Genomic DNA, 22,795 nt, shown 5'->3' on the forward strand with positions numbered 1-22,795 from the left:
CTTTCTGCCTGGACTCACAGGCACCGCCACACCCAGCTGCTCACTACACTGGGGTTGTATGTTATTGTTTGTTTGTTTTGCTTTTCAAGACAGGGATTCTCTCTGTAGCCTTAGCTGGCCTGGACTAGAGGAGGCTGGTCTCTAACTCTGAGATTTGCCCACCTCTGTCTCCTGAAGGCTAGGATTAAAGGAATATGCCACCACCACCACCCATTGTCGATTTAATTTTGTTTATTAATCACTGCTATCACATTTACAAGCTTAAAATTTTATTGAGACTGTAAGCTTTGCTTACTATAGTAAGCCAGTTTCAATACAGTTGTTATAGATGTTACTCTGTAGCCATTGATCTCAGCTTCAGTAGTTATAGAAAGTGGTGCTCATTCTGTTTCCAGGAGCTACAGTGTTGTTTTCTGCTGTATAAGTACTGTTGTTACAAATTAAGTTGTTTTTGTTCTGTTTGCTTTGCCCTTTGCGTTCATGTCTGCTGTTTTTATGGCTATAATAATTATATAGATAATTGAAACTGTTTTCTGTCTTGTGTTCTGGCCTACGTAATTAATGTTTGAAAGTCAAAATCAGATACTAAGTTAATGTCCCTGTTGTTAAATAACTCGTTCATCTTTCTTAGAAATAACACTGTTGTTAACTATTTTTTCCTTCTGTGCTTTTTTATTTTTATTTTTTACATTATTATATCCCTGATAAAATTACTGAGTCAAGAATAATCAGGCTTTATGGTTATCAATACACTAACAAGTTACTTCTTTTCTTTTTTTTTTTTTTAACTTGTAGTTTTTTTCAGGTTTGATTTTGAACAAATGTGTCAGGGAGAGAGCCTGAAGGAAAGGGTAAAGCTCATGGGGGCAAGACCCTCCCAGATGCCTGAGGAGGGATCATGCCCCTCCCCCTTCTCATCACCCCTAAAGGGGTTTGGGAAGAGACACAGGCAGGGAAGCAGACTGGTTTCCCAGTCTCTGTAAGTGGTGCTTGTGGTGAAGGACGGTGGAGACCAGGGATGAGTAGGGTAAAGGACACAGACCACTTGCCAGAATCCACAGCTTTCTGATTCCAAATTGAGTTCAAAAGAAAAGGGAAGAGGGAACCTAAACCACAGCAGTACCCAACTCCCTTTCTACCACCAGGGTGGCAAGGGAAGAGGTGGGTAGCCTCACCAAGGCCCTGGCTCCCTCATTCCTGGCCAGGGGAGCTAAGTGAAGGGCAAGGTCTCCCCAACAGTTTGAAGGAGTGAGAAAAACCAAAATAAACCATCAAATAAATTGTATATGAGTCCAGCCTTGGGCTTAGCCAGAGCAGAACCTGGCTGGGGGAGGGGCCTCTGTATGCTCAAGGATCACTGCCACTACCACCGCCACCCTAGGAGCCAGGTATTTTGCCATGGCCTCGATTGCAACAGCTGCCTCCTCTGTCAGGGGCAGACCGCACCATGATCGGGGTCTGTTCTCCACAGTCCTACTTCTGCTCAGTCTCCTTGCCAAGGTCTCCCTCAGGCAGATGAAGGTCCTCTCGTTCCTCCCCTCTGTCCTGGAACAGGGATAGGTACCCATCCAGGATGCCAGTCAGCTGGAGGTCATTCCTTCTGATGTTGGGGACATCCACTTGATGAGTTGACAGATAGCTTCATATTTCTTCACAGTAAAAATGTCAATACCAACATATGACCTTACGGCCATGCTTACCAGTGTTCAAAATAGACATCTTGACGATCTTACATGGCCTGCCTTTGAACACATCAAAACCATTCTTACGTAATGCTGAGCACTACATTGGAAAGGCGGCTGAGGCTCCTGCATCTCCTGGCCAAATCATCTGCCATTTTAAGAGGGTCAATTCCAACGAGCACTAGCACACTGGCTTGACCCTGTCTGCTGTGAGCCCAGCCTCCGCCTCCAAACCCAGCAAGTTATTTGTTAAAAAATAAGACAAGCCTGGCAAAGACTTTGAATTTATGAAGGAACACTGAAGCCAGGGAGATGAAAAGCAGGGAAGTCCAGGAAAGCAGTCTAAGTAAGAAAATAACATGCATTGACAGCCACATGCACACACACTAGTAGTTACCAAGCTGTCTGGGCTTAGAGGACAAGCACAAACAAGAAGGCACAGTTCTTCCATTGAAGAGGCATAGAGTGTGCTTGCAGCCACGACATCTGAACAGTAAAACAAGCAGGTGGGAATGCAAAATACTTTCATTAATTGATATGACCTATACTCTTGTGATTTGGCCCTTAAGAGAAGGAAAAGGGATTATTGAGTGATGTAGAAGAGGGATGCTTTGGAGACAAAGCTTTTAAAGTTGGGCTTTGAATGGAGGCAGGGTTTGAAAAGTAGGTGGAATAAGTGGACTTCAGAATGGAAGAATAACCTGGGTGGTCTACTCTAGTAAGGTGTGTGTGTGTGTGTGTGTGTGTGTGTGTGTGTGTGTATTTATTGCCTGACAATTTTGAACTTGGAATTTTTCGTTTAATAATGTGAGCCAAAGGTTGGGCATAATGTTGTACACCTTTGATTCCAACATTTGGTAGGCAGAGGCGTGTGGATCTTTGTGAGTTCAAGGCCAGCCTGAGGTCCCAGCTGTTCATGACTATATTATGAGACCTTTTCTCAAAAGAAGAAGAAAAAAAAAAAGCTTCAGCTTCCTCACTGGTAAAGTCGTGATAATACTGCTCTGAGAGACTGTGATGAGAATCAAGTTATCTTAGCAGAGTGTCTTACTTAAGGGAACCAGTCACAGGGTTGTTGGAGTTTGGTCTGATGTATGTTGTTGGCTCTTAAGATCTGGTTACACCTATCTTTGTTTTATAAACCTGCCTAAGACAGGTTTATCTGATTGGTTGATTAAACAGCCTATACTTGGTCAGGGCAAAATGGGGTAGGCGTGGCTTCGTGGGAGACAGACCAACTGAAAGTGAGGATGGGTTAGTGTGGAGAAAAAAAAACATGTGGGTTGGGAGAAAGGATTCCAATAATGGTGTGAAAAGGCCCAAATGAAGAATACAAGCAAGTACCATGGGATTGTGGATGAAAGGTAGACCAGATGAGGATGAGTTTTGCGCATGGCATTGGATGCGGGCTGGGAGGTAGAAATGGATGGTGAGGTTGTTGAAACAGTGTAAGTGAAATGTCTGCCCAGTCCAAGGTAAACAAGGCAATTATAAAGTCACAGGTGTCTGTGTATTATTATTTGTGATAGCGGGTTAAATAATATCACCGTGATAATCATAGGCCTAATAATACACTTTATACAGCCCAACAGCATTTTATTTTCCTACAACACGGCGTTGTTCTGTGCTACAGTCTTGTCCCAGTGTAGAGTGGCACTTCCTGCAGCAGTGCTCCGTAGAGTACAGCGCGACCCGTGCTCCCAGGAGACAGGCGGTACTTAGCCTTAATATGAGAGACAGTGGGTCATGTGCCTGGGGAGGGATATATGCAAGATTGGAATAGGATAGAACTTGGAAGACTGTGGAAATAGAAATGACAGCAAGTGAACCAGCAATGCACATTTCAAATAACAGAAGTCAGACTAAGACAGATTGGAGACTTTTGAGCCAAAATAACAAGATAGAATTCTGTTGCTAGTGCAAAAGCCATGAAAATCAGAAGGCGCCTTCTGAGGAAGGTTAGTGTAATTGTGAGCATGTTGGATGTTACAGGAGAGGGCTGTGCAGTAATGCTGCTGAGGCGCACTCACGGTGATGGAGCCATAGCTTTGGAGAGAGGGCCAGACCAGAGAGGAAATTTATTAGTGAAAGACCATAAACTGGAAGGTAAGATAGCCCAGCACCTGATTTCAAATGAGAATGCAGAGCATGTCGGAAGCAAAATAAGACTTTTATAAGGGATGGGCACAGGATCTGGGAGGTTTTTAAGAGAGTCATTTATTTTTATACAGTATTTCTGTTTGCATGTGCACCTGCACACCAGAAGAGGGCACCAGATCTTATTACAAATGGTTATAAGCCACCATGTGGTTGCTGGGAATTGAACTCAGGACCCCTCAAAGAGCAGCCGATGCTCTTAACCTCTGAGCCCTCTCTCCAGCTCCTAGAAATAATTTTTTAAAAATTAATTAATTCTATAGTTTCTTACTGCCCCAACGCTGACATCAGGACAAAAAAAAAGAAGCAAGCCTGAATCTTGTAGAATGGTGATTTCTTTTTCCCATGCAATCTCCAGATAGCACAAGTTCCTAGACAATCACTCACCCTTGGCCACTGTCACCGTTAGCCATCCGTGTTTGTGAGGATTTCACGTATTGCAACGTTTTTTGAAGTTTGGTAGTGGACTTTTAGTTTAAGTTTTAAACAAGAAAGAGCACATCCAGCCAGGTGGATTTCAATCTCAGCAATATACCAGTTCAAGGCCATCCTGTGATACCTGAGACAGTCCAGAAAAGGGGGGAAAGCATCTGAATTCTTCTGTTCACACCAAGATTTAGAGTTAGCGTTCAGCTCTTAATAAAATTTCTCTTCCCAGGTGTGGTGGTTTACGCCTTCGGTCCCAGCGCTTGGGAGGCAGAGGCAGGCAGATCTCTGAATTCCATGTCAGCATGGTCTACATAACAAGTTCCTATCTCGAAAAACAAATAAATAAATGAATAATTTTTTCTATTTCAATAAGTTATTTGAGTTTTTGTTTGTTTGTTTGTTTGTTTTAAAGTGGTGAAAACTGGGCCAGCGAGATGGCCTAGTGGGTTAAGGAACTTGCCACCAAGCCTGCCAGCTTGAGTTCAATCCCTGGGACTGATATGGTAGGAGAGAATTGACACCTTCATGTTATCCTCTGACTTCTATGTGTACACCATGGCCCACAGGTGCCCACACACATACACACACACAACATATACACACATACAAAGTAAGTAAGTGAAATAATTTTTTTTTAATATTAAAAATTCTATTCCTCTAGAGTTGTCCTACCTGGTTGTTTTTCTTTAATATTATTTCCAGCAGAGGAGGTTCAAACCATGAAGTAACTGGGTTTTGTTGTTGTCATTGCTCTTTAGTTTTTGGTGCTGGGATTGAGCGTGTCAGGGTCTCAGGTAGCCGAGCACGCGCTCCTCTGAGTGACACCGCATCCTCTAAAGCTCTATTTGCATTATTAATCTGAAGTCTAAGTTCCAACCTCAGATGTCACACTACCTTTCTCAGTGTTGAAGGACATTATTTAACCAAGACCCAGAAGGGTTTCCTCTGAGGTCTCATAATTATTTCATCTCCTATAATGGTTTTACTTGGTGCCCATGTGTAGAGAAGGCTTCATTCTTCTCCCAGTTCTAACGTTCAAGCAGATGTTTATGTGCAGCTGGTCTAGGCCCCAAAGCAGCAGCTGCTTCCTGACAGGTGGATTCTTCATTGAAACAGAGATCTAAGAAGGTTTATGTGTCTCTCTTCTAGGCTGCAAAAACAGAAGTCTCTCTGGTATACCCACACAAAATGTGTCTGTGCAGTCTTAATATAGAAAATAAGGTAGACCATAATTGATTGTCAAATAATTGAATTGAGTTTACAGAATTCTTTGAAAAAAGGAAATAGGAAAAAAGGAGAAAGATAAAGCAAAAGGAAGCTTAGAACCCTGGCCAGAGAGACACACTGCTGTGAATACACTTGCTACAGGAACCTTGTGCCCTGAGTTTGGGACCTGGAATACAGAGAAGAGCACTCCTGAAAGCTGTCTTCTGCGCATGTGCGCCTGCCCACACGAGTACAGGCACACGTACACACACACAATAATTAAGGAAAAAGGATTTAGAAGCCCATTGTCTTACCTTATGACTTGATCGTTATGTTTAGATTGTGGGTTTTATTAAATAACATTTTGAGAATTTTAAGTTCTTGATTTTGTATCTGAGTGGGATTGGGCTTAGAGGTTTTTGTTAGGACAGAGTGTGTGTGTGTGTGTGCGCGCGCGTGTGTGTGTGCATGTGCGCTTGCTTGCTTGTTTGTTTGCTTGCTTTTGTGTGTTTGGTTTGGTTTTGGTCTAACTCCACAGAACAAAAAACATGTATCTTATTTAATAGAATTTAATTGTGGCAGGGGAAATAAAAATGACATAAACAAAATAATTTCTTTTTTAAAATCCTGGTAAGTATTAAAGTATGATGGCTTATACCTGTATTCCCATCTCTGTGTGAGCCTGAGGTAGAGGAAGTATTGCTGTGGATTTAAGACTAACCTCAGCTACAGTGAGACACTGTCATGCCACCACTGCCTGGCTGCAAGAGAGCATCTGTATATACAGCTCTCTTGCAGAAAGATGCTAACAAGCTGTTCTGCGAAAGGCAGGACACGGCCACTAAAATAACATCGTCATTGCTGATGAGTTCCCTTGAACTTTGGTGTACTTGTTGTTCAAAGCAAGCTGGTAGCATGGTATTTAAAGCTGGCAAGGTAACCCCAGCTTTAAATCCCATATTCTAAAGACCAAGGCAGAAGGCTCAGCACAAGTTCAGAGTTAGCCTGGACCACAAAGTGAGTTTTTATGCCTCCCTAGTACATACAGAGTAAGACCCTGGTAAAGATAGGTAGGCAGGCAGGCAGGCAGGCAGGTAGGCAGGTAGAAAGAAAGAAAGGACAAGCCATCAGGGTTGGGGAGGCGGGTCATTTGGCAGTTTCTGTTGTGCAAGTATGAGACTTTGAGGCTGGATTCCCCAGCAGCCATGTGAAAACCAGGTGCAATGGCATGCATCTTTTCCTGCAGTGCTAGGGAACAGGAAGAGGAAGATAGAGAAGGGCAGATACCTGGAGCTCACGGACCAGCTAGCCTGGGTTAATCAGTGAACTCCAGGTCACTGAGACTAGTCTAAAAGAGGAAAGTGAAAAACAATAAAGGAAGACCTCTGACATCAACCTGTGGACTTCACATGTATACGCACAGACATACACACAGAACCATAGCGGGTGCATGCCTATAATTTGATCATGTGGGAAGCAAATTCAAGAGGATCAGGCGTTCAAAGACAAAAAGTTCAAGACCAGCCTGGGCCATTTGAGAACACTATTTCAAAACAAACAAAAATTATTAAGTATTAAAGGCAAGTCTGGGCTATAGTGTGAAGCCTCACTACCCTTCATCTCAAACCCTAAAAAAGAAAAGTAAAATAAAGTAATAAATACGCAGTTGTTTGACCAGTCATTAGGAGCTAGTGACATGGAAGTATATGCTTCTAGTCGTCTAAGTATTGATTAAAATACTACAGAGTGCTTTTGCTGGCGCTGTGGCTGCCTAAGAGGCCGTGGAGTTTTTACGTGTTTCTAGGGTCTGTGTGTGTCTAGGGATCTTTCTCTCAGGGGTGAGTGAATAGCAAGAGTTAGACTTGTCATGGTGTGCGTTCTCCTTCTTGTACTTTACACCTTTAGCTTCAGCAAGGGTAAATGTTTAATCCTTACAGCTCTTCAACTTGACAGACGGCTAAGCAGTTAAGAGAGCATACTGCTCTTGAAGAGGACCAGAGTGTGGTTCCTGGCCCTCACGTGGCTCACAACTCCAGACTCGGGGAATCCATGGCTTCTGGCTTTTCCTGGCACCCGCACACTCACACACATACCCACATACCCATACGCAGACCTACTCGCACACGCACACACACCCATAATTTCTTAATTAAGGTTAACAAGGCTTGGTAGCTTATGCCTTTAATACCAAGACTTGGAAGGCTGAGTTCAAGGCCAGTTTGCCTTATATGGTGAGATACTTTGTTCCAAAACAAACAAAAACTACTTAAAATTGTAGATGTGGTTGTGATTCCCAGGTCATCGTCAAAGCTGAGTTTATTTAGGGGACAGTCTTGGCTTTTCTGAAAAATACTATTTCTCCAAAATAAGTATATTGCAGCCGAGCATGTTAGCACAGTCCTGTGGTCTCAGTCCCCAGGAGTCTAAGGCAGGAGGATTACCACAGGCTAAGTAAGTGCAGGGTTAATTAGGGATACACACTAAGATCATGTCTAAAAAAGAAAAAAAAAAAAGACAAATCTAAAACATATTATGTACATCACAGGACCACTATCTTTTCAACACAATTACAGTGTCTTCGAAGGAAATGTATTTCTTGGCTTCATAATGGAAGTTTTATTTTCAGAAGGGCTTTGAAAATAAAGCCCTTGATTTGTTTAGACTTAGTATGAATGTCTCCAAAGCTCAGTTGTTTTTTCTAAGTAGATATTAGTAAGTACTTGTAATGGTGGGCTCTGCTGTCTTCCACATCCAGGAACCTGAAGAAATTAATGCAGATGATGAGATAGAGGACACCTGTGACAACAAGGAGGATGACCTGGGGGCCGTGGAGGAGCAACGCAGTGTTATCCTGCATCTCTTGTCCCAGCTCAAGCTGGGCATGGACTTAACGAGAGTAAGTAGCAGCAGGCCAGGCACCAGGCCTACTGCTAACAGGAGACAGTCCCGTGTGGTTCTGAACATAGGCAGGAGACCGAGGCAGGAGAATAGTGGGCTCAAGGCCAGCCTGGGCTTTTAGCCATTTCTCACAAGGAGTCTGAGATTTGGGGTCCATTGAAGGCTGTAAATGTAGAGATGAAAGATTGTTTCCCATGCACACCTGTTAAGGCACTTGAAATAGGAAAGTTTTTGTCTTTAGCATTCATTTTATACCACTGAAAAATAAACACTTTTTTGTTTTTTTGTTTGTTTTTTTAACTTAGGCTTCCTGTGCTTAATAGGCGTGTTCCTTTTTAAACTGTGTGTGTCTGTGTGATGTGTGTGGCATTGCAGTCTAGACTCAGTTCCTTCCTTCCAGCATGGCTTCCAGGGCTCAAGCTCAGGTGCTGCAGTGCACCACCGCAGGACACCCTGTCGAGAGAACGCTGCTTCCTCCAGCCTCCAAGACCAGGGGAGAGATCCGTACCCACACTCTTTGTTTTGTTTGATCTTGACAGTGTCTGTCTAGGTAGCCCTGTCTTAGTTTGCTTCTCTGTGGGTGTGATAAAACAAGGACCAAAACCAACCTGGAGAAGAAAAGGTTTGGTGCCCTCTTCTGGCATACAGGTATACATGCAGACAGAACATTATATACATAATAAATAAATAAATCTTAAAAAAAAAAAAAAAAGAAGGGTTTATTTCTGCTTACAACTCACAGTCCATCAGGAATCGACATCAAGGCAGAAAAGTGAACACAAAGCCAGGCACTATGGTGCATGACTTTAATCTCAGCACTCAGGGAGGCAGAGGCAGGTGGATTGCTGTGAGTTCGAGGCCAGCCTAGTCTACAAGGTGAGTTCTGGACAGTCAAGGCTACACAGAGAAACCTGTCTCCAAAAAACCAAAAACAAAGTGAAGACAGGAACCTGGAGACAGGAACTGAAGCAGAGCCCAAGGAGGAGTGCTGCTTACTACCTTACTCCTTGTGTCTAGCTCAGCCTGCTTTCTTGTACCATTCAGGACCCCTTGCCCACGGGAAGTACCACCAACAATGGGCTCAGCCCTCCCACATCAATCACTAATCAAGAAAATCCCCTACAGACTTGCCTACAGGCCAGTCAGGTTGAGGTTCCCTCTTCCCAAATGATCCTGGCTCAGGTCCAGTTTGCAAAAACTAAGTAAACATACTGGCCTCACATTTGAAGGAACCCTGCCTCATGCTCCCAAGGGCTGAGATTATGGGCATGTGCTGCCATGCTCAGCTTCCCGAATATTGTTTTTAAAGAGGGGCAGGGGCTGGGGAGAACGCCTCAAGCAGGAAGGAGCAGGCAGGCTCCTGTGCAAGAGCAGCGCCATCTGTCATTCAGGGAACCTGGTGCTTTTTCTGGCCTTCGCTGTGACTGCACTCTCACCTGCACATTCCCTACACAAATGCTCACGAATATAGATAGTTAAAAATAATAAAGTTAACGCTTTCAATTACAGCGAAAGGAGAACCAGCATGCTTCATCCAATACTCCAGCTTTCTACAGTGTGCTGTATGTTCACGTGGCCTGGGAACCTGAGGAGGAGGCTCAGGCACAGCTCCTGAGCAATCAGTCCATGCTGCTCTCATGGCAGTCCTTTGCCTAACTTGTCTTTTCATCTCGAATTTCTATTTAATCTTAACCATTCAGGCACTTTCAACTCCTTTTAAACAAGTTTGGGCTTGTTTTTTGTTTTTGTTTTGTTGTTTGTTTGGTTTTTTGTTGTTGTTGTTATAAGACCAGATCCTTTGGTTTGCATTTCTGTTCCTCATACCTGTCTTGTATGAAATGCTCTTAGTGATAGAGATAATTGTTCGCAGATGTGGATGTGTATTGATTCCCCCTCTTAACTGATGCTTTAGGTGGTGCTTCCTACGTTTATCCTGGAGAAGCGTTCCTTACTGGAGATGTATGCGGATTTCATGTCTCATCCAGACCTGTTCATAGGCATCACCAACGGAGCCACGCCAGAGGACCGAATGATTCGCTTTGTTGAGTACTACCTTACCTCATTTCACGAAGGCAGAAAGGGAGCCATTGCTAAGAAGCCGTACAATCCCATTATCGGAGAAACTTTCCACTGCTCCTGGAGGGTGCCCAGGAGTGAAGTGGCATCCAGCGCAGGTGGAAGCTCTTCCAGCCCCGTCGTCACAAACCACGCTCCTCTGCCGGAGGAGGCCCCGACCCAGGGCTCCTCAGACTCTTACACTGTCAGATTTGTTGCTGAGCAGGTTTCCCACCATCCTCCAGTCTCAGGATTTTATGCAGAATGTGCAGAAAGGAAGATGTGTGTGAATGCGCATGTGTGGACTAAAAGCAAGTTCTTAGGCATGTCAATAGGTGTGACGATGGTGGGAGAAGGTGAGTAGAAAAATTGTCCTCTAGTTTTTATTCCAAACTTGTTAAATTTGGAGAGGCTCCGTGGGTATTAATTGTAGGGTTTTGAGATTTGGTGGTATGTGTATGAGTGTTTTGCCTACACATATGTAAGTACACCACATGCATGCAGTAGCCACAGAGGGTTCTGTACATTGGAGGTACAGGCAGTTGTGAGCTGCCATGTGGGGGACTGGAACTGAGCCCCTTAGGTCCTCTGCAAGAGCAGCTAGTGCCTGTGACTGCTGAGTTACCTCTCCAGCCCCTAGTTAGAGACTGTAAACATTATATATGCTACTTTTTTGGTTTTAGTTTGTATTGTGCTCCACAATGTATGTTGGGACACACCATCATCATATGCTATTACTATGGACAAATGAAAATTCCCCTTTAAATTATATTTTAACATTTTAAATATAAAGATTTTGGGGTTGTTCCTTTCTAGACAAATAACTTGCTCTGTAGTTCTAGCTGGTCTGGAATTCTGTAGATGAGCCTGGCCTCAAACTCACAGAAATTAAAGGTGCGTACCACCGCACCTGTAAAGTATTTTCCCTGAAGAAAATAAAAATACTTTGACTTTGGGTCATGGTAGAGTGCACCTTTAATCCTAGCACTCCAGAGGCAAAGGCAGACAGATCTCTGAGTTTTAGGCTGTCCTGGTATACAGAGCAAGTTCCAGGACAGCCAGAGGTACAGAGTGGGACCCTGTTTCTAACAAACAAATTCAGAGGAAATAAAAGCATCACTAGCCCATTAACCCAGAGGTAGATAATTTGAACTAGCTTTTCAGTGCCTATATAGTCATGTTTAATTTTTTAAATTATTTTTCTTTATTTTATGTGCATTGGTGTTTTGCTATGAGTGCTGTGGGTGCTGGGAATTGAACCCAGATTCTCTGGCAAAACAGTCAGTGCTCTTAACCACTGAGCCGTCTCTCCACCCCTCAGCTTTAATTTTTAAGATAAGGATTAGCTGAAATGTAGAGGTAATAGGACATGGTCTTATGAAGTTGGGCATATTTAGAGCCTCATTCTTTCTCACGTACTCCAAGGACAACTGCTGTTACTAGTTTATAACACAATAATCTGCTGCTGTAGCCTCTGCTTCTCAAATAAGTAAGGAGGAGCATTGCCATTTTCAACATCTTTGAATCATGAGGGGAGATAAGAGTGACTTCTTTACTATCTAAGTGCTTTCATTAGTCATGTATCGCCTTTTGGAAATTACACTGCTATTTGTTACCCTTAGCAACAAGTAAATAAAATGAAGGAATAGAGAAATGCTGAGATGCTCTGTCAAGTGCTTGCCTTGCAGACATGAGCACCTCAGCATGGCCAATGGGTTGGCCTCAGCCAGGCATGGTGGCGCACGCCTGTGATCCCAGCATTCTGGGAGTGGCAGAGGCAGGCAGATCTCTGTGAGTTCAAGGCCAGCCTGATTTACAAAGTGAGTCTAGGACAGCCAAGGCTACACAGAGAAACTCTGTGGGGGGAGGGAGAGAGAAAGAGATGGCCTTAAAAAATAAGGCTGGTAGACACTGCTTAACTCCAACACTCAAGAGGCAGAAACAAGCAGATCTCTAATTCAAGGTTAGCCATGTTACAGGATAATGCTGGATGTTTTTCCTCTGGTTTCCAGATACATATGTGAGTGCCCACAAACACACAAATATGGGCACACTGTATACACATATACACACAATCAGAATGGGATTTTTGATCATTTTGCTTTTATGTTTTCAACAGAGAGGGAAATTAGTTTAATTACTAACTGACAGGTGTGGTGGTGCATTCCTTTAATCCCAGTACTCAGGAGGCAGAGGCAGGCGATTTTTGAGTTTAAGACCAGCCTAGTCTGCAGAGCAATTTCCAGGACAGCAAGTCTTACTTCCCCTGTGTTTATTCAACCCTGGTGGAAACGGTGTCTCTGTGTAGCTGGGCTGCCCCTGACTGTGTGGACCGTGCGGCCCTCACACTCACAGAGCTGCACCTGCGCCTGCCTCCTGTGTGGCAGGATGAGAAGCACCAGCACACCCAGCTCTGCTTGTCTTCGCTTATTCTAAAATTTTCAGTAGTTATCGGAACGCGTAAGAATAAGGCACCTGGTTTGTAACCCCTTTTCTGGAGGGGTGACAACAAGTGGATCCTGAGGCTCGGTGGTCAGCCAGCCACTCTTCCTTTCACGGTGAGTTCTAGGCTAGTAAGAGACCCTGTCTCCAAAATTAGAGGTGGATGTTGTCTGAGGAACAACACCCAGGGTTGTCTTCTGGCCTTCACATTCATACACACAGAGAGACACTCATAGAAATCAGTGAACTATAGGAAATACTATATAACATCAGTTACTGTAGAAACCCCCAATGGAATGAGATTTGTTTGAAAAATCACCATCTAGCTCTCTCAACACCTCTTGTAGTTTCAGAATTTGGCAACCAAGACTTAGGATGATCAAAGTTATTGATAAAAAGATTACATGTGTTCTTCTTTCACATACGTAGACTAGAACGAAGAATACTTTCTCATCAGACTGTCTGAGGGACTCCGAGCTGCTGGTGACCGGGTCTGAGCGTGGTGCTACACGGCAGGGCTCCCGCTCAGCCCCAGGGCTTTATTTAACTTGTAGGAGCATTGGTGGGAAACTTAGCCAGCTTGCACTGTAACTACAGGCCCCATGAACCCAGAGGACCAGCAAGGTCACGGTGAAAGGAACCCTGATCCAGTATTACCAGGAAATGCTGCCAAGTGAGGCAGTACATCAAAAGATTAGTGATTCTAAAATGATAGTGTTTACTACTAGACAGGAAAGAAAGCTGTTTTAAAAACTGTGTCCTTGAAGAGATGTTAACCACGCTCATGCTTTTACATCCAGGTATCCTTAGTCTGTTGGAGCATGGAGAAGAGTACACGTTTTCCCTGCCTTGTGCATATGCCCGATCCATTCTGACTGTTCCTTGGGTAGAACTAGGTGGCAAAGTCAGCGTCAACTGTGCAAAGACCGGATACTCGGCCAGCATCACTTTTCATACTAAGCCATTTTATGGTGGCAAACTGCACAGGTAAGGACGCTTTAAAGATGTCTGGCTCTTGTTCTGCTTTTTCATCCTGTATTATAACTCCTTATTCTTTCTGCTTTGTCTCATATGGATGAGACTGAGGGGTATGTGTGGGCGTGTATGTGTGTGAGTGAACCGTTGAAGTGTTGGCCACACAAGCAAGATGACAGGAGTTCATATCCTTATAACCTGTAGAAATGCCAGGTAGGTGTGGGGGGCTTTCCTGTAATTCTAGCTGGAGAAGACAGAGACAGGGGATCCCCATAAATTAGCCAGAGCTCTAGCTTTGAGAGCTTTTATCCTTTGAGAGCTCTGGCCTCAAAGGATAAGATGGAAAAGCAATGGAAGAGGATTCCTAGCAACAGCCTTGGGCCTTGGTCTTACACACACACACACACACACACACACACACACACACACACACACTCACAGAGGTAGACATGTGCAACTATCCATGGTTTTGTTTTTTGAGACAGGGTTTCTCTGTGTAACAGTCCTGGCTGTCCTGGAACTGCTTTGTAGACCTGGCTTGCCTTGAACTCAGAGATCCACCTGCCCCAGCCTCTGAAGTGCTGGAATCAAAGTAATATCACTGCACCCAGCTAACAACCAAGGTAGACACACTCATCCACATAAAAAAAAAAAAAGAAAAAGCACTCTGAAAATCATAATCTAATTTTAAAACAGTAATGTTGTATCAAATCATGTAATGTTTTCCTCTGAAGTTGTTAACAACACATAAACTAGAATTTCTAACAAATGAGTATGTGCTCTGTGGCCCAGTTCCAACTAAAGGAATTCAGAATCATATTCAAAACTCAGTGAAGGATGCTACCTACTAATACAAGTTAGAGTAAAAATATGTCTAAACGTAAAACTAGTAGAAGCTGCACAAGTTGGAGGCCACATGTCTTCATGAACTTCAGGTTTCTTCCAGGAATCAGCTACTGCAGGCAGGTCAGTCTCCGCAGCACTCAAGATCTTCAGAGACTGCTGACTCTTTCCCCAAGCCGTGGTGTCTATTCTGGAGGTGTGCGTGGTTTTCCTGTTAGCTCTTTATTTAGAAAAAGCATTCAATCCATGTGGATGCCTGTGATCCCAGCACTCTGGTGGCAGAGGCAGGTGGGTCTCTTGAGTTTGAGGCCAGCCTGGTCTACAAAGTGACTCCAGGACAGCCAAGGCTACACAGAGAAACCCTGTTTTAAAAAAAAGAAGAAGAAAGGAAAAAAAAAAAGAAAGCATATATATAAGAGTATACAAAGTACTGAATTTTCACAAAGTAGAGAGCTGAGTATCTTTTTGTTAAAATAATTTATTTATTCTTATTTTATGACATTGGAATTTGCTTGTATGTATGTCTGTGTGAGGGTGTCAGATCTTGGAGTTACAGACAATTGTGAGCTGCCATGCGGTTGCTGGAGATTGAACTCAGGTCCTCAGGAAGAACTTCAGTGCTCTTAACTACTGAGCCCTCTCTCCAGCCCTCAAGAGTTGAGTATCTTTACCTCACTCGGGTAGATTCCTAGCATTCCTGAGGACTTTCTTGTGGGTTGTCAGTTTCTCTCCCCCCTCTTCTGGGTTAGCTACCCCCCTCCCACTTTGGGTAGCCACTGTGCTGATTCCTAACAGCACAGCTTGCCTCCAGCCCTGTACAGCTTGTGTATGTAGTGTACAGCTGTCTAGTCTTTTATACTTGCCTTAGTTTATTCAGTGTCAGGTTTTAGAAGGTTGTCCATGTATACTTTCTTCCAGGTTTTTTCTCCTTACCAAAGCCTGTGTCCCATATTTACACGCCACAACTAATCATTCACTCTTGTTTATTTATTTTTACTTGATGTGTGCAAGCACGCCTGGGTGTGTGTATGTACATGCAGGTACACACAGAAGCCAGAAGAGGCTGTCAGATCCCCTGGCAATTGTGAGCCACTCAGCATGGGTACTGGCCACCAAAACAGTCCTCTGTAAGAACACAAGTGCTCTTAAACACTGAGCCAGATTCATGTTGACAGATGTTTGTGTAGTTTCTAACTTTTGCCTGTCACAAATAATTTTTCTAGATAGGGTTGGGGCTGTAACTCAGAGGTAAAGGACTTACTGAGCATGCATAAGACCTGGGTGCACTCCCAGCACTACACACACACACACACACACACACACACACACACACACACACACACCCCTCGTCATGTTTGGGTGTATATATACACAAGAGTTCTGCTAGTTGCAGACATGGGTGGATGTGCATGCTGATATCTTCTAGGGAAATGCAGAGGAGTGGAATTTCTGGCTTCTGAACCACATTGACTATATTCCCTTTTCTCATGTGTGAGACTTGCAGTTGCATGTAGCAATATTAACTCTTCATTACAAGACATGGCTCCCTGTGGAGAGCAGAATGGCAGAGCTTGACCCCGGCTCAGTATTCTGTTGCTGTGAAGATAAACCACGACACGGCGACTCTGAGAAAGGAAAGCATTTAATTGGAGCTGGCTCACGGTTTCAGAAGTTCAGTCAGTTATCATCATGGTGGGAAGCATGGGGCCATGCAGGCAGACATGGTGCTGGAGAGGCAGCTGAGAGTTCTGTGTCTGTATTGGAAGGCAGCAGGAAGAGAGAGACTGGGCCTGGTGTCCTTTTGAAACCTCAAAGCCCACCCCTGAGTGACACACACCTCCAACAAAGCTGTGCTTCCTAATCCTTTCAAAGTACGAGCCTTTGGGGTACGAGTTCCTTGAGTTCGTCCCCTAATTTCTTAGTCCTATAAGGTAGTTCTGTGCAGTTTTTATCTCTATCTGCAGATTACTGGTACAAAGCAGTGGTTTATGTAAGGCTGGGTTATTTAAGAGAACACGTTCCTAGAAGTATCAGACAGAACTGGGGCTCTGGAATCCGTCCAGACCTGTACATTCTGCCCTCGGAGCAGTTTACAGTTTTTGTTTTCATACTTAAGCTTCCACATCTGAAGAAATAGGATAGACACAGTCTTGGCAAGTGAGTTAATTTATCTAAACTGCCAGCATTTTACCAGTATTCAGCAGATGCCAGGCATACTGGTAGTCCCCTGGGCACTCTTACTCTTGCTTGTTCTGGGTGGTGATATGGGCTTGACCCTGTCATTTGAGCTCTTATGGGCTTTGTTTTCTCATTTATTGCTACAGGCAACATTTATTATAAACCTACTTATTCACTCATCCCATGTCTCTTCAGAGTCTACCAGTAATCCCAGCACTCAGGGAAACAGGCAACTTGATCTCTATGAGTTCAAGGCCAGCCAGGCCTACTTAATGAGATCCTGTCTAACAACAGATTTTAGAAAGGAGTATCCCGGGGCTGGCGAGATGGTTTAGCTGTTAAGTGCACTGCTTGTTCTTCCAGAGGTCCTGAATTTAATTCCCAGCAACCACATGGTGGTTCACAACCATCTATAATGAAATCTGGTGCCCTCTTCTAGCGTTCAGGTGTAGATGCAGGCACAGAACATTGTCTACATAATAAAATAAATAAATTTTTTTTTTTAAGGAGTATACAATGAAAGGGCTATGGCAATCCCCTAATAAGTGTCACAATAATAAGTGTCACCCTGAGTGCATACAGTAAAAGCACATAGCTTATACCAGAGGTAAGAATCTAAAAGATTCTAAAAGAAAGCTGTCTTAGCTGGGCAGAATGGTACATGCCTATAATCCTAACATTCAAGGGAAGATGCAAGAGGATCAAGAGTTCAAGGCCAGGGCCTACAAAAAGATGTAGCAGGAAAGGGTGTTTGCCACTAAACTGACCACCTGAGTGTGATACCAGAATCTATTACATGGTGGAAAGAGAGAACCAACTCCTGAAAATTGTCCTCTCACATCTTTACAAATGTGGCATGATAGATAGATAGATAGATAGATAGATAGATAGTGTGAGAGCCTGCCTCACAAAAAGAAAGCAAAAGAAAATGCAAAAAGAAAGGCATCTCTTTATGTATTTGCCCAGAAGGCAGGATGTCAGAGGTAGCCATGCTGACATGGACAGTGAGTTAGGTGAAAGGATAGTGTAGACATTCTTAAATTAGACTAGAGATGTGTGGATCAGAACACAGTTGTGTCCTTTCATTTCCTTATCTTCTCTGATTGCCGCCTTCATACTCTAGTCACCAAGTGAAAGTAAGTATGGAGAGATGGTCTGGCTGAGAACTTTCTGTCTGTATTTTCATGTGAGTGTATGCTAATGTCACATTAAACTGTTGTAAAAATCGTTATAAGAGTACTATATAATTTAATATTTGTGGGCAGGAACCTGGGGAGGCTATTTGATGAGTAGAAAAGCTTGTGGAAGGTAGCTATAACATTAAAGATTGTATGGCAGTAAAGGTCTCAGACCTGTGTGTTTGAGACCAGCCTGGGCAACATAATAAGAAACTGGACTACAGAAGAAAAACCAACAAGAGGATTAGTCACTCCTTAGTCCTCAGAGTGTAGTTCTGGTCTGTGTGTCTAGAGAATGGGAAGAACAGCATCATCTCTTCTCATCCTATGTGGCTAGAGCTGAATCCTCAAGAAAAGGAAGGTATCACAAGTGGGATCAGAGAAAAAACATGGGAGCTGCAAAGATGGCTCGGTGGTTAAGAGCACTCTCTGTTCTTGCAGAGGACTCAGGGTCAGCTCTCAACACCCACGTAGAGGCTCACCACAGTCTGTAACTTTAGTTCCAGGGGATCCAGTACCCTCTTCTGATCTCTGGTGGCACCAGGCATGTATATGGTACTCAGACATATATTCATACAAAACATCCATACACATAAAACAAAATAATCTAGAAAAAAATTAATAGTAATGAAATAATCTCTTAAGAAACCTTCTGGAGGGGCTGGAGAGGTGGTTCAGAGGTTAAGAGTTCTGGCTGCTCTTCCAGAGGTCCTGAGTTCATTCCCAGCAACCACATGGTGGCTCACAACCATCCATAATGAGATCTGGTGCCCTCTTCTGACATACAGGTGTACATGCAGACAGAACATTGCATACATAATAGATAAATGAATCTTAAGAAAAAGAAAGATTGTTTGATTGATGGATTGATTGATTGATTGATTCATTGATTGATTCTGGGCCAGATGGTGGTGGCACATGCCTTTAATCCCAGCACTTGGGGAGACAGAGACAGGCAGATCTCTGAGTTTGAGGCCAGCCTGGCCTACAGAGTGATTCCAGGACAGCCAGGGCTACACAGAGAAACCCTAGTCTGGAAAAACTAAATAATAATAATCAGTTTGACCTCTAAGAAGTCCTTCCTAATACAATTCTGTTTGTTCATATGGTTTGGAATACAACCTAGAGTTCCTGCCCCCATAACCAAGTGGACCTGTGTCGGCGTTCTTTGTGTCCAGTGAAACACAGTTGGTGGTTACTTCCAACTTGACATTTTGAATGTTTGCTCTTCACTGCAAACCCTCACACACGTTGGTCCCCAAGACGTCGCCCACAGTTCCTTTGTGACTGGTCACCTGCCTGCTGTGACCACCTGCTGCGAGCTCTCAGTGTGCAGCTCAGTTACTCCCTTTCTGGTTTCTGGCCTTGTGTTCACATGACCAATGGGCCTAATTCCTTGTGCTGCCTCGGGTCCTCCAAGTTCTCTGCTGAACCTAAATAAATCACAGTCTCTGGACACTCATTAGACTTCAGCCTTTGACCTTTGCCTGCTAGTCCCTGAGGTTTGACCCCGTCTCATCTGAGTCCTGCAGGAAACATGACCTTCGTTAAAACGATTGAGCCGTTCCTCTTTGTGCCTTCTACCTGAGCTGAGTTGTGTGTTGACAACTGGTGGCTCTGTTCATGCCTATTCCTCGTGTTTCAGCCAGGGAACTTACCATCTTAATTATATTTCATGTTTCTCTAAGTCTTAATGACTTGTCCGGGTTTTGTATTGACTTATGCTTTTTGGGCTAGGCATGATGACTTAAAGGTTTCTTCTCAGGCCTTTAATCTCTGCACTCAGAAGGCAGAAGCAGGTGCATCTCTGAGTTCAAGGCCAGCCTAGTCTATAGAATAAGTTCCAGGACAGCCAGAGCTATATGTAGTGAGAGCTGTCTAAGGGGAAATGAATGAATGAATGAATGAATATTGGGTGCTCGATCCCTAGAACTGCAGATGTGTTAGGTAGATGGGACTAGTGAAGAGATCTAGGTTGTAGTGCTGTCATTTTTAGACTATAATAAACATGTTAGACGTAATTTTCCACTTAGGCTAATGAAGTCCAGTCTGATGCCCAGTATTCTTTCTGAAGAATAAAACTGATGCATATGAGCAGTTATCTGGGGATCTGGCACAGGATTGGTTTTCCCCAGACTTGAGTACTGACACGTTGAAATGTGCTCTGTGAAGTGGCATTTCAAGATGTGCCCTCGGGCTTCCGCATTCTAAAGAAGAACCCTTTGCTTCCCACCTGGTCTAGAGTCACAGCGGAGGTGAAGCACAACGTCACCAGCACTGTGGTGTGCAGGGCGCAGGGGGAGTGGAACAGCGTGCTCGAGTTCACCTACAGCAGTGGGGACACCAAGTACGTGGACCTGACTAAACTGCCCGTGACGAAGAAGAGGGTGCGGCCTTTGGAGCGGCAGGGCCCATTCGAGTCCAGGTACGTTCCCTCACGTCCAGTCAGGGAGGTCGGGAGCCCTGGAGCCTAGCTAAGCCACTGCACTGAGTCTCTTTAGCTTATATGAGCCTTGCCATCTGTCAAATGAAAGGGTTGGTCTGCCTGATGAACCCTAAAAGCCCTGGCCAGGGTGGCATTTTATGCTATGTAGTAACTTCAGCGGGGAAAAAAAAGTAATTGACACATTTTTATCTCCTACACGAAAACAACCAGATGCCTGGCTGGCGAGAGGGCTCTACAGGAAGGGCATTTGCCACACGTGGCTGGCAGCAAGTTCGTTCCTCTGAACTCATGAAAGGCAGAAGGCAGCAACTCCACGGGGTGGCCCTCTGCCCTCCACAGTGCACGGGGCGACTCCCTCCCCAAGTGATAAATGCAAAAAGCAAGCTACCCCTGGCCAAGTTTCCACATAGTACCAAAGATGTGAATTATTGGTAAACTTCATTGAAACATTCTCTTTCGCAACTCCATCTGTCTAAAGTCAGTTTTTCTGCCTAGAGTGTCTGCTGTCACTAGGGTCACATGTCCTAACGGACTGACGATAGCAGCAGATAGCATGCTCTGTTAGTAAACCAGGCATTGAAGAGACACTGCTGGACTGTATTTCCCAGAATTCTGCTGAAGGGTTTTCTGTGTGGAGTCTGTCAGTAGTGTCCTTCGGAGGAAAGCTTCGCTGCATCTCAGTATATAGCTGGACTTTCACAGTTACCAACTCTTTTTTTTTTTTTTTTTTGAGTCAGGTCTCACTGCAGCAAGCCTTGGATGGCCTGGAACTCACAGTGATCCACCTGCCTCTGTCTCCCCAACTGCTGGAAGTAGAGGCATGCGCCATCAATGCCCAGCTACAGAGCACGTTTTTTCTATCTTACCTTTTGTTGTTGTTGTTATTTGTCTCCCCTTTGTGTGTGAAGGCTCTTGTACCTGAGGCCGGTCGTGAGCTCTTTGTGTGGCCTAGGATAATGTTAAGCGTCCTGTCCTCATGCTTCCACCTCTCACCCCTGGCTCTATGTGGAGCTGGCGGCTGAAGGCACCATCACATCCGTGTTAGGCAGGCACCCTGCCAGTTGAGCTGCATCCTCAGCCTCGTGCGTTTCACTCTACAAATATCTCATGTTATTTGTTAATTCCTGAAAGTTTCCTAAAAACAAAATAGTTGTTTTTATAGCTGGAGAAGAAGCTTCTTAATTGAACTTCTCAATTTAAAAACCATCAAGAGTTGCAGCAGTCTGGGCATCAACAACAGGATCCCAGTGTCTGTGCTCTGAAACTCAGGAAGTGTAGATCTGACTCCGAAAGTTAAATGATGGGGCTTACAAAGTCTGAGATGTCAACTGAGGAGCATGCATGGTCTGGACCTAGGCCCCCTGCACAGATGTATGTGGCTAATGGGTGGCTTGGTCTTCATGTGAGTCACTGGCCAGGGGGGTAGGGACCTCTTTCTAACGGGGAGTCTATTGCCTGCTTTTGGATCACGTCCCCCTGGCAGCATGCCTTGCCTGGCCTCAGGGGATGCTCAGTCCGGGTGTGACTTGATATGCTGGGGAGGGTTGATTTTGAGGGAGGGGACTTGCTTTTTCTGGGAGGAAAGCGAGAGGAGAAAGAGGGGAACAGGGCCTGGGGACTGGGAGGAGAAGAGGAAGGGCATCCTTGGGATGTAAAGTAAATAAACTGAAATTTTAAAAAAAGCAACAGAAATTACTATGAATTTTAAATTACTGCTTTTTTAAAGAATGTTTGTAAAGCAGGCCATTTTTAATTTTAGACGATTATGGAAAAATGTAACGGACTCCCTGAGAGAATCTGAAATTGACAAGGCCACAGAGCACAAGCGTACCCTGGAAGAGCGCCAGAGAAGTGAAGAAAGGCATCGCGCGGACACGGGCACACCCTGGAAAACCAAGTACTTTGTTAAAGAGGTGTGTTCTGCGTGCCCTCACGCCACAGCTCACAGTCTCCCAAGCCAGAACCCTGGCTTACCTCCTTAGTGTTGAGCTGCTGGAGAGATGCCCCCGTCAGTAAAGTACCTTCTGTGCGAGCATGGGGACCGGAGTTCAGATCCCCAGAACCATGTAAAAAGCTATAATCTCCGTGCCTCAGAAAATAAGGGAGAAGGAAGGCCACCAAGGTTGTTCAGCGGGTGAGGCGCTTGCCACCTCGCCCAGTGATTTCAGTTTGATCCCCAGGACCCACATAATGGAAGAACTGACTCCCCCGGGGTTCACCTCCACACGTGTATACAAAATTGATTAGTTAGTTAGTTAGTTAAATGTAATTTTAAAACTTAAAAAGTAAGAGAAATGACTGAAGAA

General features: G+C 44.3%; 1 protein-coding gene and 1 pseudogene across 3 annotated transcripts in view; one reads left to right on the plus strand and one right to left on the minus strand.

Annotated features, from left to right (window-relative positions):
* Osbpl11 (oxysterol binding protein like 11) overlaps positions 1–22,795 on the plus strand; it is a 64,395-nt gene that overhangs the window by 34,820 nt on the left and 6,780 nt on the right. For all 3 annotated transcript variants that reach the window (XR_002476947.2, XM_021651540.2, XM_021651541.2), the window contains 5 exons: positions 8,230–8,370; positions 10,285–10,783; positions 13,670–13,856; positions 20,286–20,468; positions 22,249–22,402. Coding sequence is in view for 2 of the 3 variants with exons in the window: in XM_021651540.2 (XP_021507215.1) it covers positions 8,230–8,370; positions 10,285–10,783; positions 13,670–13,856; positions 20,286–20,468; positions 22,249–22,402 (1,164 nt within the window). In the remaining variant the exon portion in view is untranslated. The remainder of the gene's footprint in view (positions 1–8,229; positions 8,371–10,284; positions 10,784–13,669; positions 13,857–20,285; positions 20,469–22,248; positions 22,403–22,795) is intronic.
* LOC110557271 (eukaryotic translation initiation factor 5A-1-like) lies at positions 1,305–4,252 on the minus strand (annotated as a pseudogene).

Source organism: Meriones unguiculatus, chromosome 17, assembly GCF_030254825.1.
Source record: "Meriones unguiculatus strain TT.TT164.6M chromosome 17, Bangor_MerUng_6.1, whole genome shotgun sequence".
Lineage (NCBI taxonomy): Eukaryota > Metazoa > Chordata > Mammalia > Rodentia > Muridae > Meriones > Meriones unguiculatus.